The 18,022-nt window shown below is 42.2% G+C and overlaps 1 protein-coding gene across 1 annotated transcript in view; it reads left to right on the top strand.

Moving 5' to 3' along the window:
• The first annotated feature begins 2,105 nt into the window (after positions 1-2,105).
• pard6b (par-6 partitioning defective 6 homolog beta (C. elegans)) overlaps positions 2,106-18,022 on the top strand; it is a 32,196-nt gene continuing 16,279 nt past the window's right edge. Inside the window, exons 1-2 of the mRNA XM_063885640.1 lie at positions 2,106-2,442; positions 4,186-4,408. Coding sequence (XP_063741710.1) covers positions 2,380-2,442; positions 4,186-4,408 — 286 coding nt within the window. The 5' untranslated portion in view covers positions 2,106-2,379. The remainder of the gene's footprint in view (positions 2,443-4,185; positions 4,409-18,022) is intronic.

Genomic DNA, 18,022 nt, shown 5'->3' with positions numbered 1-18,022 from the left:
TAAAACAAAACTCCAGAAAATCAGATTGTATGATTTTTAAGTAATTAATTTGCATTTTACTGCATGACATAAGTATTTGATACATCAGAAAAACAGAACTTAATATCTGGTTGCAATTACAGAGATCAGATGTTTCCTGTAGTTCTTGACCAGGTTTGCTCACACTGCAGCAGGGATTTTGCCCCACTCCTCCATACAGATCTTCTCCAGATCCTTCAGGTTTCGGCTAGGCCACTCCAGGACCTTGAGATGCTTCTTACGGAGCCACTCCTTAGTTGCCCTGGCTGTGTGTTTTGGCTCGTTGTCATGCTGGAAGACCCAGCCACGACCCATCTTCAATGCTCTTGCTGAGGGAAGGAGGTTGTTGGCCAAGATCTCACGATACATGGCCCAATCCATCCTCCCCTCAATACGCTGCCGTCGTCCTGTCCCCTTTGCAGAAAAGCATCCCCAAAGAATGACGTTTACACCTCCATGCTTCACGGTTGGGATGGTGTTCTTGGGGTTGTACATCCTTGTTCTTCCTCCAAACACGGCGAGTGGAGTTTAGACCAAAAAGCTCTATTTTTGTCTCATCAGACCACATGACCTTCTCCCATTTCTCCTCTGGATCATCCAGATGGTCATTGGCAAACTTCAGACGGGCCAAGACATGCGCTGGCTTGAGCAGGGGGACCTTGCGTGCGCTGCAGGATTTTAATCCATGACGGTATAGTGTGTAACTAATGGTTTTCTTTGAGACTGTGGTCCCAGCTCTCTTCAGGTCATTGACCAGGTCCTGCTGTGTAGTTCTGGGCTGATCCCTCACCTTCCTCATGATCATTGAAGCCCCACGAGGTGAGATCTTGCATGGAGCCCCAGACCGAGGGAGATTGACCGTCATCTTGAACTTCTTCCATTTTCTAATAATTGCGCCAACAGTTGTTGCCTTCTCACCAAGCTGCTTGCCTATTGTCCTGTAGCCCATCCCAGCCTTGTGCAGGTCTACAATTTTATCCCTGATGTCCTTACACAGCTCTCTGGTCTTGGCCATTGTGGAGAGGTTGGAGTCTGTTTGATTGAGTGTGTGGACAGGTCTCTTTTATACAGGTAACGAGTTCAAACAGGTGCAGTTAATACAAGTAATGAGTGGAGAACAGGAGGGCTTCTTAAAGAAAAACTAACAGGTCTGTGAGAGCCGGAATTCTTACCGGTTGGTAGGTGATCAAATACTTGTCATGCAATAAAATGCAAATTAATTATTTAAAAATCATACAATCTGATTTTCTGGATTTTAGTTTTAAATTCCGTCTCTCGCAGTTGAAGAGTACCTATGATAAAAATTATAGACCTCTACATACTTTGTAAGTGGGAAAACCTGCAAGATCGGCAATGTATCAAATACTTGTTCTCCCCACTGTATATATAAAATATATGATAATAATAAGAAAAATGACTAATAGTAGAGTTAGTGTTTATTTGTTTGAAAGTCTGAATTTATTCTTTAAATTCACATAGAAAGCTAATACAATGTGTGTCATCTTGTATTCAAAAAGTACCATAAATAATATTATACAATTAAGTCACTTTTATGTACATCATCTTATGTATAATTTACAATTTTAGTTTCACACATCTTAAAATCTAAATGTAAAACAAATGTAAAATAAAAGTGTTTTGATTCTGTTTTCAATATTTAAGAATTTTGAAATTAAGTTTTGTTGTATATGTTTTGTGTACCATTTTGTGCAGCCTATTATTTAATCTTATTGAAAATACAGAGTTTATATAATTAAATATACAATTATAGTCATACCTTGCCAATCAAGATGTGGACCCAAGAACTTTTCATGTAAGACATGTTTCTTACCTTCATAGAATGTATAGAGCATCATTATGTGAATATGATTTAATATTTAAAAAAGATCCATCATTCTTGAAGTTGCTGATGACTTTTTGATGGATAGGAGAAACCATAAATAATATATTTTATATCATAACTTAATGATATGCCCACAGAAAGGCAGGATGATAAAGGGTTCTTATTGTGACGTCAGGGGTGAGCGAAAGACTTTTATTTTGAAGTCTGGTCTGCCCCCTTTCCATGCAGAGTGAGCAGAGAGGCAGAGCCGGACACTCAGCACGAAGCGACACTGGCAGCGGCAAGAATGAGAGGAGAGAAGTTCACAGGGTGAGCTAGGCTGGTTGGCAGCCGTTGTCGCATTCTCGGAGGAATTAAGCAACCCGCTGGACGCCGAGAAGTCGCGGGACAGACCGTGTTACTGGAACCAATAACTGGTGGATACGTGTGGTTTCTGGAGACCGAGCAGCAGCGGCGGCGGCAGGAGGAGCAGTGCGAGTGTGTGAGTGTTTTGGCGGCGGTCCCGCTGCTAGCGAAACATGAACAAAAACCACCGAGTTCCGAGCAACCGTTCTCTGAGTGCCGTGGAGGTGAAGAGCAAGGTAACAGCTACAAAGAGTGACTTCTTTTACACTTTACCTGCTTTATTTGTAGTCTTAACTATCCCCAACGATGATTACCCTAGCTAATTTAGCCTGCAAGTTATGATGTCGCACAAATGACACAGACATTAGCTAGAGCTTAACTAGCCAACACAGATTTACTGACACTGCCTCATTTTCTGGTAGCTAGCCATACTTCAAACTTTGATGTCCCCGTGGCGTAGTGATATTTAAGTTGTTCTGGGTAAGTTTTAAGGTGGAGGTTATGTCAGCTGACGCCGCAGTGAGCCCGTTTCACCTGTCACAGCCACCTCCGCCGCTCCACCCTTCCAAATATTGACTCAAAGTTTGCGTCAAGTTTACGAATAACCCCGTGTCATTATGTCAAATAACCCTGGTGTGACTTGTTATTAGCTGCCTGTTGTTGTGTTATTTTCCGACGCGTGAGGTGTTATACGGCCTGCGACAGGCTCATGGCTCCTTCCGCGACAGTGCGCCTGCCTCCTGCCCCTGGCACGGTTCTCTGTGTACATCCATGATGCTGTGGGACGGGCCTCAGTGCGCTTTACTGCTCAAAACTAGTTTTAAGAACTACGTACGGTTGATAAAAAAAACACTGTCTGTGTTACTTGACACATGAGGTTACAGTTATACTGTACGTTTTCATCCCGACCACTAAACACAAAGTTATAAAACACTCTTTATTGTATTGTGTTCCGCTGCTTTCCAAACCCAGCAGTATAGGGTCATTTGAAATGTTTTGTCTACTCGTGTCTGAATGCGGGAAACAGGATTGGGACCTGTTCCCCAACCTAGAGTTAATTGAATTCTACTATGGTGCTACTAAATGCATCAGATGTCCAGGTTGGCAGTGAGTTGTAGATCATCTTTTGTCAGCGCTGGGCAACAGTAACCACAACACCTCTCATCACCACCACCAATGGGACATTAGGCTCAGTGTCTCATCAAAAGAGTTGCCTAAAAATTAGGCATCTGCAGCCATTGATCCAGTCAGACTGTTTTGTGGGGACACAGTCTTTCTTACCACTACCAAAACACCCTGTCAGACAGCTCGACTAGACAATGCTGTTCAGCCTTGAACATACTGCATCCGCAAACACAGACACACACACACATCCCAAAGTACACATTAATAATTCATCACATGCGGTGTGTATACGTTGTCCACATGGATGACAGACTCTTGCATACAGCGCTTTAGAAATGATCTTGGGTACCAGAACAGAGTGTACTTATCGGTATAGCTGCAAATGATGGCTAAAAAGATGACCAGGATTATTCAGATCAACATTTTGATCACACATATTTAATTTAGTTCTTTATTGGTTTTAGGAACACATTAGTTTTGTTTTACTTTTTAAATCACTTCCATGTTGGAAATGTGCTACATTACTGCTAACGTATATTTTTGCATCAGAATGAAAATAATGCTCATATGGTTTGCCGCTCTCTGGTAAATATTACTCTTCTACTCGGCTTGCATCTGCAACATAATGATTGAACCAGACATTTTAAACTTTAATACGCATCATTTTCATTTAATTGTGGAAAGCCCCAATCGTGTTGAATTGTGTCTGTTTAATTTGACAGCCCTTACAGAAAAACTCAGTCCTTTTTACATCCTGCCAATCTCGCAATTTCATATTTTCTTTCTCTTTCTTTTTCATACCCACATGTTTTTAAATTGAGCTCACATGCGTCTACCTCTCTGCTCCATCCCAGTTTGGTGCAGAGTTTCGTCGGTTCTCACTGGATCGGTCGAAGCCGGGCCGCTTCGATGAGTTCTACGGCCTCCTGCAGCATGTGCATCGCATCCCCAACGTGGAGCTGCTGGTGGGCTACGCCGACGTCCACGGGGACCTGCTGCCCATCAACAATGACGATAACTACCACAAAGCCATCTCCGTGGCCAGTCCTCTACTCAGACTGTTCCTGCAGAGGACAGGTAAGCTCAGAGGAAGTGTTTGAACAAACAGCGGCTTTCCACCTGTTTGTAAAGTCTGATCTGCTTTACTGCGGATATACAAACAGGCCTTGTGTTATCTTTGAATAACATTGCTCAGACCTGTGGCAAACAGCTAAATATGTTTTAAAGCTATGTGTTTTCTGTTTACATAATCAAAAAGATACCATTATAAAACATCACAGTATCACCTAACTTTTCAGTTTTTGGGCCAGTATGTTGCTCATGTTTTTTTTTCTTGTAAAGCTTTCATTGCAAACAATCCCCATGTGCTCCTTTGGTGTCACTCTCTGACCCACATAGCTAAAGGTCAGCGGCCTTGCAGAGAATTTGGTTTAGAAGGGTTTGCAAGGGCTGAAAAAAAGACATAAGCAACAGAGGTGGATGAAAAATTGTGCACATTTCTCTGTTTCTCACTTAACAACCTTTATAAAGTTACCCTGGGGTAGTTGTCCAATACATGATACCCTGTTTCTGTGTCATGGCAGTCAAATGGGAGGTGTGTTTTTACTGTGTGACTGCACTTTTTAGTGTTTAACTTCTGTTGTTTCTTACTTCCGCTCAGGCTCTGGTGTAATCACAATAACTATTGTCCTGTGTACGGTGTGTGTTATCACTGGAGAATTCCTTTATCTCTCAGGACCCGGGGGAAGTAGTTAGCTGTAGCACTTGGACGTTTCATTTCTTGTAATATTTGCTCAGTACTTTAGTTTCCTAGTCATTGTTTGCCCCTGTTTACAGGTGTTTCTGTCAGTGTATGTATAGAATGTTGGTTGAATTGTTTTTTGAAGTGTGACCTGTTGAACGCAGAGGGTCTGCTGGCCGGGTACAGGTCGGCCCGCGCTCTCTGTTGTGTTTAAGCTGTCTCTCTGTGCCATATGACCCCATAGAAGCTAAGCCACTTTGTCAGGAGGAGATTAGTGGGTTCAGTGTGTGGCTCTGCATGGGACTGTGTTTCAATTACACGCTCCAGACACTAGCCCCCTCGCTGGGCTCACTGCTGCTCATGCACAAAAACTCAGGCATGCAGGCTCGTACTTCCTCGTAAAAACAGAAAAACAGAAGACGCACACTTACATTATACAGCCACAACCCCCCTTTAGCCCCCATGTGACCCTGTTTCCCTCCTGCTTAGCACCAGTTGGTCCTAGCTTTAAGGACTCTGCAGTGTGGTGATGCAGCAAATTATCAGCTTATAGATAATTTATTATTATCTGTAATGATGGCTCTGTACTGAGTTAACAGCTTCCTTATGTTAGGGCTAAGAGGTATGTCAGAACCTTTAAACACTAAGAGCTGTTTGTGTACGCCTCACAGCTTTCCAATCTGCTCTCATATCAAAAAAACATCAACTTTGAATTCCACTTTGTTTTGGAATATTGTTTTAAGATTGCCTCAGAATTTGCGGGCTGTAATGTTATGATAAAAAGATGATTGGTGCTTCTTGCTGCATACAAATCTTTGATTTCATTGTTTTCTCACAAACGTAGCCTTAAAGTGATAGTTTGCCCAGTTTCACTGTACCGGCCGTGTGTACTTAGACTTGCATGGCTTAATGTGCTACTTTTAAAACATAACCTATTTGTAAAGATCCATAGTTAAAATAAACACATCAATTTACTTCCATTATCTTTTATTACCTTTTAACAAGAAAAGTAAGGAATGTACATAAGATAAGATAAGATGTGCCTTTATTAATCCCTGTGGGGAAATTCAGGAGTTTAAGCAGCAACAGATAGAGAAAGAAAAGCAGTACAGATTCACACTAGAATACACATATACAGTATATATGTTTTTTAAATGATATAGTGGTTAGTCATTTTTATTTTCATTTATAACAACATTTTTAACATCCTGGTTTTACACACATTATTTCTAAAGTTGAAAATCTTTTTTCTGCATCAAGAAGTAACTCTTTTTGAGCCCCCCACCCCTCTTTGATTTCTTGTTTATCAGGCTCATCACCTCAAACTCTTCCCTGTTATCAGCAGCATGGGAGAAATGTCAAAGGGAAGGGTTGCTTAACTTATACATTTGCTCTCAATGCCATTAGACTACTACTGTGACCTGTGAGACTGAACGGAGCGATTATGTAAATGTCTCGGATGGTCAGTAGTCCGACGCGATGTGTTGGTACATTATTGCATAAGAGCAAGCCTTCAGACAGGGCAGCAGTGTGGATAACCTGAAATCTAATTACAAAGTTATCTGAGGAAATGTGTTTGGAGTTTATAAAAACATAATCTCCATTCTCAGGGATTGTAAACACATTTCTGACAGACAATTTCCGTGGGCATAATTTGTATGTGTGAAATGTCTAGACTTGGCCCAGTTCAGTCCATGCGTGTCGTGTGAGGTTGTTTTTGGAATCACAATTTATTTGTCTGAATAGATGGTCCCAGTTCCTGCGTGTATCGTAGGCTAGGTGCTGAGTGTTCATTCATTGATGGGCAGATGGTCTGATGGATGGATGTCAGGCTGTGAGTGTCTGTTGTTGTGTTGTTGTGTTGTGCTTCTTGAATAATGGCCACATTACTGTTGTTAATGCATCAAGGCTACATCACTGACCAGCGGTTAACGTTGTATTGTTCACTGCTGACCTGTGTGTGGACTACTGGACATTTTTCAAATTGCTTCAACACACACACACACCAATTTAACTCAACAGCAACAGGGATCCCCCTACATCCCCCTCCCTCCGCCTTCCTTGAATAATGTGCTCATGATTATTGGGCTGGCAGTGAGGTGTCCACTGTTTACTTGTTGTCATGGCAGCAGTGAAGAGGCCCCTTCATAGGTGGATTAACAGTCTCTTTAAGGCTGATTGGTGCTGCAAAGCATGCTGGGAGCAGTATAACTAGCATTTGAAAACACAAACGTAGCCTTAAAGTGATAGTTTGGATTTAAGCCGGGTTTTATCAGGTACTACCATATATTTGGCGTGTTAGATGAGGGTCAGACGCCCTTATTTTCCAGCTGGAAGCTAAGCAATGTACTTCTGTTGACGGAGGAAGCAGTAAAACATATTTTAGTCACTTTGGTTGATCAAAGGCTCATTAAAACACACACAAACAACCAATCAATGCAGCGGTAGACCAGCAACACCTGTTTTCTTCTAAGTATAAGTCCTGTTTTTGTCAATGCAGACAGGTGGCTTTAAATAGAGCCTGGATAACTTCCTGAGTTCTACATGCCTTTCCGACAGCAAGGTAAAACTGTGAAAATATTCTAAATATAGCGCGCACTTAAACCAATCGAATTTGTTTAAGTGGCTAAAATACATTTGCTGCTGCTGCCATCCACAGCAGTGCACTACTTGGCTTCCTGTTGGTAATTCTGTCTGTTTCTCCAAACTGAAGGCGTGCCAATCGCCATCTAATGTAGGCAATACTCTGACTATGAGTGGAAGTACCTCATTCAACCCCACTTCAGAAAAGATCTTTCTAAACTTTCTTTCTTTAACTCATTTGTCATTTGGATTTGTCTGACATTTCACGTAGTTGTGGCTGCTGCTAGTAGTCTATGTGTCAGAGACACTTCAGACACTTTCTCATTTAAAATCAATAAATTCTTAATGGCACCATTCCAGGCTGAACCTCAGATGAGAGTGTTAAGAGCTACTTCCTGTTCCACGCAGTTTTTTTGATAAGCTCGGTTTAAAAGGAGTGTTGCCATCATTAGTCAGATGTTGAAGATACGATTGACTGAGTTGGAGTTTTTGCTCTTGTTGATACATCTCAGAGACTGCTGTTTTAGTTGCTGACAAAGAGCAACTTTTGGAGTTATGGTTATTTGTTTCTCATTTGCTCTGTGGCTAGTTTTGTAGGTCCGTCAGTGTTTGTTTTTCACTAGTCCTTCTCTCATCTGAAGCTTGTTTTGGAAAGAATCCGTAGTATGCTAGTGATAATTTGCTTAACAGTATGAGTCAAAACGAAACCAAAAAGTATCTTCACAGGTTAGTCATAAAGTAATGGTAATGTGCTGCACCTTGTTATAAGCTCTATAACCGTGTGCTCCACCTCTCTTCTATCCTGGTCGTGCCTCAGCTGTCTTGTCTGTTGATGATTCAATACATTTACAATAGTCTAATTGTTGCACTTGCTGCTCGAGCTGGACAATTATCATGTCATATATGGCGTGATGACCTCAATCATTTTTTTCGCTGACCTTATTATTGCCCATTGTGGTTACATGCCTGTTTCTTTAAAGGAATTTCACAGAAAGTGTAACATACCCAAATTAACAGCTGAGTTTTCCATTATAAGATTTGGGCAGTTCTCTTTTTTGTCAACTATATTCCATTTTAATTTATTTTTTTGGTTCTTTGGTTATATATATATATATATATATATATATATTTTTTTTTTTGTGAGGGGGGGGGGGGGCGGGTTTTGAGATATTTTGGTTACAATCCAGTTCCAATATCTGGCTATTCTTCAGTATTAGGTCAATTGCTCTTTAAATGGGTGTGCTTGCAATATTACACTTTTATTTGCTCTATTTTATCCGTGGCACGAATGGTCTTATATAGGACAATAGCATTGTTTATCACTATTGTTTTGGGACTATCTTCCAACAGAATAAGTTATGGTGACAGTGACAGGCCTAGAATACTTGGTTCTCGGTAGAGATTCTCTTGGGTTCTAGTGACGCCGTGTTTGCCTTCATCAGTCATCCAGAACATTGCGCACACACAAAACACAAAGAGTTTCTAGGTTGTCCACCATGTAGTGGTAGCAGCTTTTCAAGCAACCTCTCAGGGCGTGGGTTTGTTTGGTGACGTTGCTCATCGCTCACACGGTTTCAGTCCTGAATGGCCAGTAACTCTTACCCCATTAAGTAAGTTAGAGGAGAAGGATAGGTAGGGACAGGAATGCTTGTATTTGCTTATCCCAGCAGGCACTGCCCTAGTAATAAGTAACCAGCAGCGCGTGAATCATCCCAACAGAGAAAAGGAAATGTACAGTGTTAAAGTACAGCGCGGACAAAGTGCACAGCAAGCATTAGAGCAGGATAACGCATCAGAGGAGTGATAAGCAATGCACTGAGTCTGCTGGGTAATGACAGGCTGCTGTAGGTGTGTCATAGTGAAAGAGATGGGCTGACTCGCAGGGAACCAGACAAAACAAGGACGACTGTGTTGAAGGAAAACATTTTATATCAGATGTAGAGATAAGGATGGAGGATCGAGAGATTTATACTGTTAGATCAATATGAAAGGTTTGAATTGGCCATGTTATGATTTTTGTGTTTTCTGTAGTGTGTTTTACAGGTTTTTGTGCATGTAAACACTAAAAGGGCTAGACATTCCCTCCAGAAGTAGTCTCCCCTCCCCCCTGCCTTAAACACTTCCATTCAGATCCGTTGTTTACCTCTGTAACATAATGACATCAATATGTAACACTCGCGCTTCTATTGGTTAGTCCTCCAACACATTGTATGTGATAGTTTAAGGGGCGGGACATCTAAGCAGTTGACTAATCACAACAGAGCTCTTGTTTCAGACAGAGGGGGAAAGAGGTGCTGCAACACAGGCAGTATGAGGAAAATAAAACACAATTTGAATGTTATAGCATGGAGACATGTCACAGTAGAGGCTCTAAATAGAATTGTTACCTGAAATGTAGCATAACAGGGCCCCTTTAAAGTGAGAAATAGTGGCAGGTGTAATGCATGAACAGGAAAATAAATGTTCTCTTTTTAAAATCTGTGAAAATAATAGAAATCAGCCACCTCTCCTTTAGATCCAAAGTTTTCCACCAAGCAGAAGTAATTCCCCGAGGATGCTGTGAGGGATTCAAAGCACTGAAGGAGGAATGCGTGGAGGAGGAACGTATCCCAGCCCTAATAAGAGCGATGGAAGGATGAAAGGGAGATAGAGTAAACAGTATTAAAAAGGGAGTAATGTATAAGGCATTGTTTAGGCAAGGCATGTAATTAGAGATGTAGGGAAAGGAGAGGGAGCAGTGTAAGTGCGATAGGAATGCAGCAAGAGGCAGAGAGAGAGAGGAGGATAGTGGGAATAGTATTAGTGAGGGAGGAATGCAGAGTGAGGCCCCAGCTGGGGAAGGTGGGAGAGAGAGAGAGAGAGAGAAAGAAATAAAGAGAGGGAGAGATGGAGGAAGGAGGGAGGGAGTGGGCATTTTGGGTGGAATGTGGCCAGCCTCTGATCACGTCTGCTGGCTAAATTAGACTGGACAGGAGGCCAGACTGCACTTCCGTCAACAGTGGGTATAAACTGATGGAGAGAGATACAGAACGATTTGGAAAGCAAAGAAGGGGGAAGGAAAGCGAAGAACCGCAGAACATTTAAGGGGGCAGTACTATACTCATTTCAGCTATATTAGTATTTTGTGACATGTCTCCATGCTTTTATTTTTTTCATATGGCCTGTGCTGCAGCTCCTCTTTTCACCCTCTGTCTGAAACCAGAGCCCAGTCTGCTCTGATTGGTTAGCTGGTCAGCTCTTTTGTGATTGGTCAACCTCCTAGGGACGTCCCGCCCCTTAGCCTATCACGTACAATGTTTTTTGCGCAAGTGTTCCATAATGATGTCAGTATTTTACGGAAGGAAACAAAGGATGCCAATGGAGGCGTTTCAGGCATGGGGGGAGTGTGCGAGAGAGAAACTCCCTTTTAACCCTTCTAGCATTTACATGCACACAAACCTATAGAACACGCTACATGAAAGAGAAAAAACCCAAAAGCTCTATTTTAAACAACAGAGAGCACACAGCATGGCAACATAAACCCTTACTCTTTACCCTCTGAAACCAGGCGAGATGAGACTTTATGCAGACTGCAAGGAGATGTAGGGAGGGTGTGGAGGGCTCTCTGGTATAGAGACTGTCAGATTTTCTCAGCTCAGACTAGGTTAGGTAAGATGAATGGATAGAGGCAGGGGAGGAAACACAGGGAGCTCTGGAAAGAAATGAAGAGAGCGTTCTGGATCAATGCGGAAAGAGAAAGCGGGACAGGGGGAGGCAGGTTGCCAGGGAAAGAAAGTGGACTGTTGACCACTTCACACTATAACAGAAAAACTGAAGAACAAGAAAGATGGAGGGGGCGGGGGGGATTAGAGGTAGGGAGTGAGCTAGACAAGTGCAGCTAAGGAACAGGAAGGAGTGACATACAGTTTGGGCTGCAAGATTAGGAAAGACAATGAGATTATTTTGAGTGATATGCAAATGCAATATGATTTGAGGTATTAGGGAGAATTATCTTTATTTCCAAAACAATATTCACATTATCATTGAAAAACGTATAAAATGGTCATTTGATTTCTTGTTAAGATTCTGAACTAAAGCAGGATGATTTATTAAGCCTGTAGAATACCGTTTTCTCTGCAGCACCACAACACTTCTATATTTTCACATATTTTGCCTGAAATTAATATTGATCTTATTCTGATTTGGATATTAATTTAGTATATGTTCCGAGTTTGATAACATTTGTGTTTATTGTGCAGCCATATACAGATTGTGTTGGGGGAAGGTGTGACATGCTTTGAATTGTTGAACTTTATCAGCCTGGGATTGAAAGATAAATGCCGTCATAATTGATTCACACTGTCTCGACAGGAACTCTGTTTTCTCTATTTTAGTTTATGTCACTGGTTTTGGAAGCTGTGCAACTGTGCAAGACCAAGCATGTTTGAGTTGTTTAACAAAGAAACGACTGTTACGGTATTTTCATGTACCAAAGTGGTTTTCATCAGAACACATTATTAACTTTTCGTTTTGGCTTGCGAGCAGACTGATGTATTTCATGTTGATTTTTGATTAAAAAGCATTCCTTCTGTCCCCTGGGCTTGGCACTGCAGCGATATGGATATGAAGCATGATAACTGATATGCTTATCAGTCAGTTTCTTTCAGCACGCCATTCTAGCGTATTTACCCTGGCGAGCTACGCACCTCAGTCAGCAGCAGACTATGACACGCTGCTCCAAAACATGGAGTCACTTTTTGTTCTTTATTTACTCCTTATCCTTTCCATGTTCACGTTTACAAAGCTAAATTAATAAGCTTTAGAAAGGGATCCCATACTTTGGCCCTTACATATTGGTAAGTTCCTATGCTTTAATAGGGAATGGGATTGTGACATCACTAACGACAAGTCAGCCATCTTTGAAGGATACCAGCTTTTAACTTAATCTGTCCAGCGAACAGAGTAGCCTTTTCACTTTAAACATATACTGGTGGATTCATTATGCAGGATGTGCTGACGTTTTATGAGCACTCAGTGAGCATAGTATTAGCTCTCTTAGCGCTGTCCAGATTACTCTATAGATATTAATCCTTTAGCTCTGTTCATGTCAAGTTTGTAAACCTGACATGGGCCTCCAAATATCTAATATTTTACCAACAGGTGTAGACACTAACTCCAAACACCAGAAAGGAAGACATCAGTAACCGTGATCACTCAGTTCTTCTCTTATTTCATACAAATCGTTTTTTACACCTGCTCCTCTGTTTCTACTAGAGCTTCTCTTTGTAAGGTCATTTATGTTTCACGTATACTTCACTCATTTTGGATGCAAAACCGCTTACAGATGACCTCGAAACGCTGATTTATATTGACGGCTGCTGCTGTCGCTAAAGATGCTATCCTGCTAAGATGGCTGCTACGCCCCAGAATGCACCTTGGTTTCCATTCCCTATTGCACTGGTGAATGTGTATTGTTGTTGAGTCTCCCTTTGCTTTAGCTACAGTGCAGGTGGATAAAAGTGGCACTGGGAGATGTGCGTCAGTGTTGTGGTCTAACTGCAGGTTGGCTCTGTTGTCTTCCAGAGCCAGAAGCTGTATGCAAGACAGAGCCAGGGAGCCCCCCTGCCCGTCCCTCCACTGTAAAGTCCCTTTTCAGGCGCATGAGCGAAAGGCTTGTGAGAATAGACTCGGGTCCCCCAGGCCCACGTGGCTGCTCCTCCCTCCCTTCTACCCCTCCATCCTCCCCAAGATCCAGCCCTTCCTCTCCCTTGTCCTCCTGGAGGCTTCACATAGCGGGGCTGCGCCGAAGGCTTGGTCGATCTGACCAGGATCTAGCCACCTCCTCACAGACGCCTCACTGTAACCCGGTACTGAGACGCACATCCCAGAATGACTCTCCCCTATCCCCTAACCCGCCCTGTCCCAAGCTCAAGTCCAGCCTCAGCCCAAGGCACGCCCCTACTTCAGTCTACACGCCCCATGCTGACTCATAGCCCCACGAAACGCATACTGTCCCCTTCTGTCACCCATCCCCTGCCCTACACTACACTAACCCTCCTTTCCACTTGCTTCATCCAACCCTCTAAGGACCACTCTGTTCTGTGCTGGATTTACCTAGCAGCAGCAGTGGCTTTAAAGGAATACTTCTCCCAAAAATAAAACATTCCTGTATCAAGTATTCATCCAGTGTTAACTTGAATTATTGTACAAAATGTGGTTTTCCTCATGTGCCTCAATTGTAAGGACAAAAGCAAAAAAAAAAGGTAAGGTTTATTAAAATACAGGAATTGGATTTTGCTTTACACAAAACGTTATCAAAACATCCAATTACAAACTCTCAAACAACTTTTGCAGTATAAATAAGTCTTGTTTATCCTGTTATATGCTCAGGACCCCCACAACCCATGTATTTACACTAAATCCTTACTATTAAATATAAAACACTTCCACAGGTGCGATCCAAAGCGTTTTAGATGGTGAAAATTAATGTATTTGAGCAGTAATCAGCAAACAACTGGATTTTTAAGGCTGGAATTATACTGCCCGAGTGATCTCCGAGTTTACAAATAATCCTTGGAAGCATGTGAGAAAAATGTAGTTTTATCAAGAATTTGATGAAACACGGTGAAAAATTGAGGACACATTGTAATTTTAGGGTAAGTATTTCTTACAGCATTGAAAGGACAGAGAGCAGCCTGATAGCTACACACAAAGAGAGGTATAACAGGGGTATAAGAGGAGAATTTGCAAGACCAACGGGGACGGACAACAGGAAGGCTCCCCCTGGGAGATGCAGCAGAGACTGAGGGGCTGATTGAGTGAAGGACACAGGGGATGAAGATGGGCGGGAGAGCAGGCAGTACAGGAAGGAGAGAAGCGTCTACCTCAGCACAAAAGAAATTGATGGAATTGCTTCATAATGCAGCTGGGATGCAAACACAGAAAAAAGTGCCAAACACGAGCATAGAGAAAATACAAACATAAATTCTGCTTGAATCATAAGCTGTGTTCATTGGTACAAGGCTACATTAAAGCGGCTCTACCCCACAGTGTAGATCTTATTTTGGGTATTGCTTGATTAATGGCTCCTGTCAGGACGCAGTCATAAAATAAGGCTGATGAGTGTAATAGAGAATTTGTGAGTGAGATGATATGAAGAGGCACAGAGCAGGCTATTGTTCAAGTCTTGTGAATTATGGATTTAATAAGTCATTCCTCAAATTGTCAGCTCAATTACACATCAAGGCTTCCTTTCCCAAACCCCTCACTCATGTGGTCTGCTTTTTCGCTGTCCCTATTTCCTCTCAGTACTCTCATTTTGTCCTCCCTCCTTCCATTTCTTCCTCCCCCGTCTTATCAGCAGCATTAAGGCACTTTTATCTGGGCTGTGCCAGGGAGGTATGCTCACCACGCCAGGAATAGTAACCCTCCGGGAATTGCTCCTTTGAACGTTTTTTTTCCACCTCCTTATTCGCTGTATTTCTGCCTCTCCTGCTCTGTCTCAACTCTGTTTTACAACCCCCCCACTGGTTTTTCTCATCCACACAAGTTCACATTGACACACGGGTGCCCTCCCCCCCCGTCTTTGTAGAGCTCAGTGTCAGGAACAGCGTGGCACCGCCGCATGGTAAACGTCCAGGCTTGTCATCAACAAACCTGACTGTTTCCAGTACACCAACAGCTTGTCGTTTTCCTCGTGTTTCTCAGACTCGGATGCTTGAGAAGTGTGTCATGTTTGCATATGGAAGACAGGTTTCAGGGGTAGTTGGTATTTTTCTTTATAAACTGAAAAAGACAGGTCCTTTTAAGCAAGCCTTTAGCACTAGTTATTCATGTGGTTGGAGTTTATTAGAGTGATTAATATATCCTTGTGCTTTGAACTTGGCAAAATGCTCCATATTTGGCTTCATTTGTAATCATTTCCAGAACTTAACAACATTTTTTAAATCCAACCAAACATTACGCTTCAATCCATATTTTTGGGACAATTCAAAAACAACTTCTTCGCTGCTTTCAAAAGACACACAGATTGGATTTGATCTAAAATAAAACAAGACAAACTCAGTTATTGCGATGTTGTAACTTATTATAATTGAGGATATGTATTTTTTGGGGTTGATGTCATAAATGACGTCATAAATTGTGATGACAGGATTCATTTGTAAAACTCCAATGGTGGAAGTCTGGTGGAAAAGTAAAAATACTACATTTTAAACAAGTAAAAGCCTTTAACTTTACTTAAGTTAAAGTACAAAAGTGCTGGCATCAAAATATACTTAAAGTATATTACTGTGAGTAATCTCCCATTTTAGTATCATATGAAGCTGGAGAAGTGGAGCTACTTTTAATTACTTTAAAGTACTTGTACTTTAGCCCTTTATTTTCATTTTATGCTACTTTATACTTCTACTCTACTTCATTTTCAATGCCAATTTAGTACTTTACTGCATCATATATTTTATCTTTACGCACAGTACAGTACGCACTGATTATTTGGTTAAGATTTAACCATCCATCATTTAGTTATAAGATAAGATATTGATCACAAATTGGGACATTTTTTCATTGCAGCAGCATGTAAAACTAGTATTGCACATAATTAGAAATGTTAAAAAAACTAGAAAATAAACTATTATACAAGATAAACATCTCTAATGAGAAGATAAAACAACTGAAAGAGTGAGTGTTGAGTAGGGTGAACAGAACATTAATTGGCAGCAAAATATATGTCACTGTTCCAGCTCCATTAATGTTTATATTTGCTGCTTTGACTTTAAAATATTTGTCTATGTTTTGTTGCAATGGGTACTATAACTCCTAATACTTACATTTTCCTAATTGTGCTTGAATACTATTAGTTAAGTAGCTTTCTCGATCCAGTACTCTTCTTGAAATTGAGTATTTTTACAGTGTAGTATTAGTACTTTTCCTGAAGTAAAGAAGCTGAATACTTCAGCACTGCAGTAGTACTACAGCAGCAGTTTTAATGATAGTGTGTAACTGTCGTGCCCTCCTACCTGACACAGTATCAGGTTTCTCTGACACAGCAGGCGACCAGGCTGACAGGTACCAGGAAGTAATGGGTTGTTGGTGTCATCGTTGTCGTCGGGGATCATGATGTTGCAACGACAGCCTTGTCATTCTGCATCATCGCAGCTGTAATACTGTGTAGCCATAATCTGGTCCTGAGGAAGTTGCTGTAATCAGAGTGTTGGTGGTGCTACCGAAGGAACTATGGGGGCAAATGGCGGCTGAGAGGACGCTGGCGTGAATGTCGCCGCTTCTCAGTTCTCCAAAGTTCTCCAACTCGCTAAAATTATCAGACTCCAAACTTGGATTCCTACCTCTTAATCGCGGGTCTACAGGTTGCTGCTACAGGGATTTGCAAATCGCTGTTGTTTACGAGTTGATCTGCTTACTAGTAGGCATCAATCTCGCGTCGCTACATTCTCGTCAGCCTGTGTAATCTGCGTATACTTTTCATTCATTTCAAGACGATCTGTGGACTACCACCAACGAGAGTGTTCGTGTTACGGATACCCTGCTTGACACAGATCAACAGTGCTGCAACTGACCTGGTTCACCCGGACTGCCTCCTCCATAATAGTCTTGCTGAAGTTTTCCTGTTCGTAGTTAGCCGCCGCGCTAGCAGGCTAACACTTTCTGGTGCTCTTAGCTGGATAGCTAGGATGCGCTGTCTCGCTGCCATGACTCTCTACTCTGCGGCTGAACTTCTAAAACTCAGCACTCTCTCTTCTCCGAACTGTCTTGAGGTCATCAGATCTCTCTGCCTACTTCGTCGCCCCCGCTACGTGCATAGGGCTGCCAGGCACAAGTTTGTTTACATGGATAATACTCTTGCTGTCCCCTCAGTTAGGTGCACCGCTTCTCTGCTGCAACGTCATCATAACAAACCACGCCCACTTGCTGTCAACCGGTGTCCTCTGCTCCCCATCAATTGCACTGTGACCCCTGCTGCTGCCTCCATGAATAGGGCTGCCACATTTATGTTATTAAACACTCGCTCACTAAATAACAAAGCCCCACTAATTTATGAAGTTATTCTGGATAAAAAGCTGGACTTCCTATGTCTGACAGAGACATGGCAGAGCCAGCAGGACTTCGTAACTCTTAACCAAGCCACTCCCCCAGACTATGTGTATCTTCATAAGGCCCGTAGCCTTGGCCGTGGTGGTGGGCTAGCTGTTATTCATCGATCTAATATACTGGTCAAAGAATTTCCAGTCAGCTCCACTTCCTTCGAAAGTCTCCATTTTGCATTGGCAGGCGCTACACAGCTCCAAGTGCTGCTTATCTACCGGCCGCCTAAAGCCTCCACCCACTTCTTGTCAGAGCTCTCCGGGTTGCTTGCCACCATCTGCCCCATG

This window comes from Eleginops maclovinus, chromosome 1 (genome assembly GCF_036324505.1).
Source record: "Eleginops maclovinus isolate JMC-PN-2008 ecotype Puerto Natales chromosome 1, JC_Emac_rtc_rv5, whole genome shotgun sequence".
Classification (NCBI taxonomy): domain Eukaryota; kingdom Metazoa; phylum Chordata; class Actinopteri; order Perciformes; family Eleginopidae; genus Eleginops; species Eleginops maclovinus.
The sequence above is the reverse complement of the archived record's forward strand: the minus strand, read 5'-3'. Positions and strand labels throughout refer to the sequence as shown.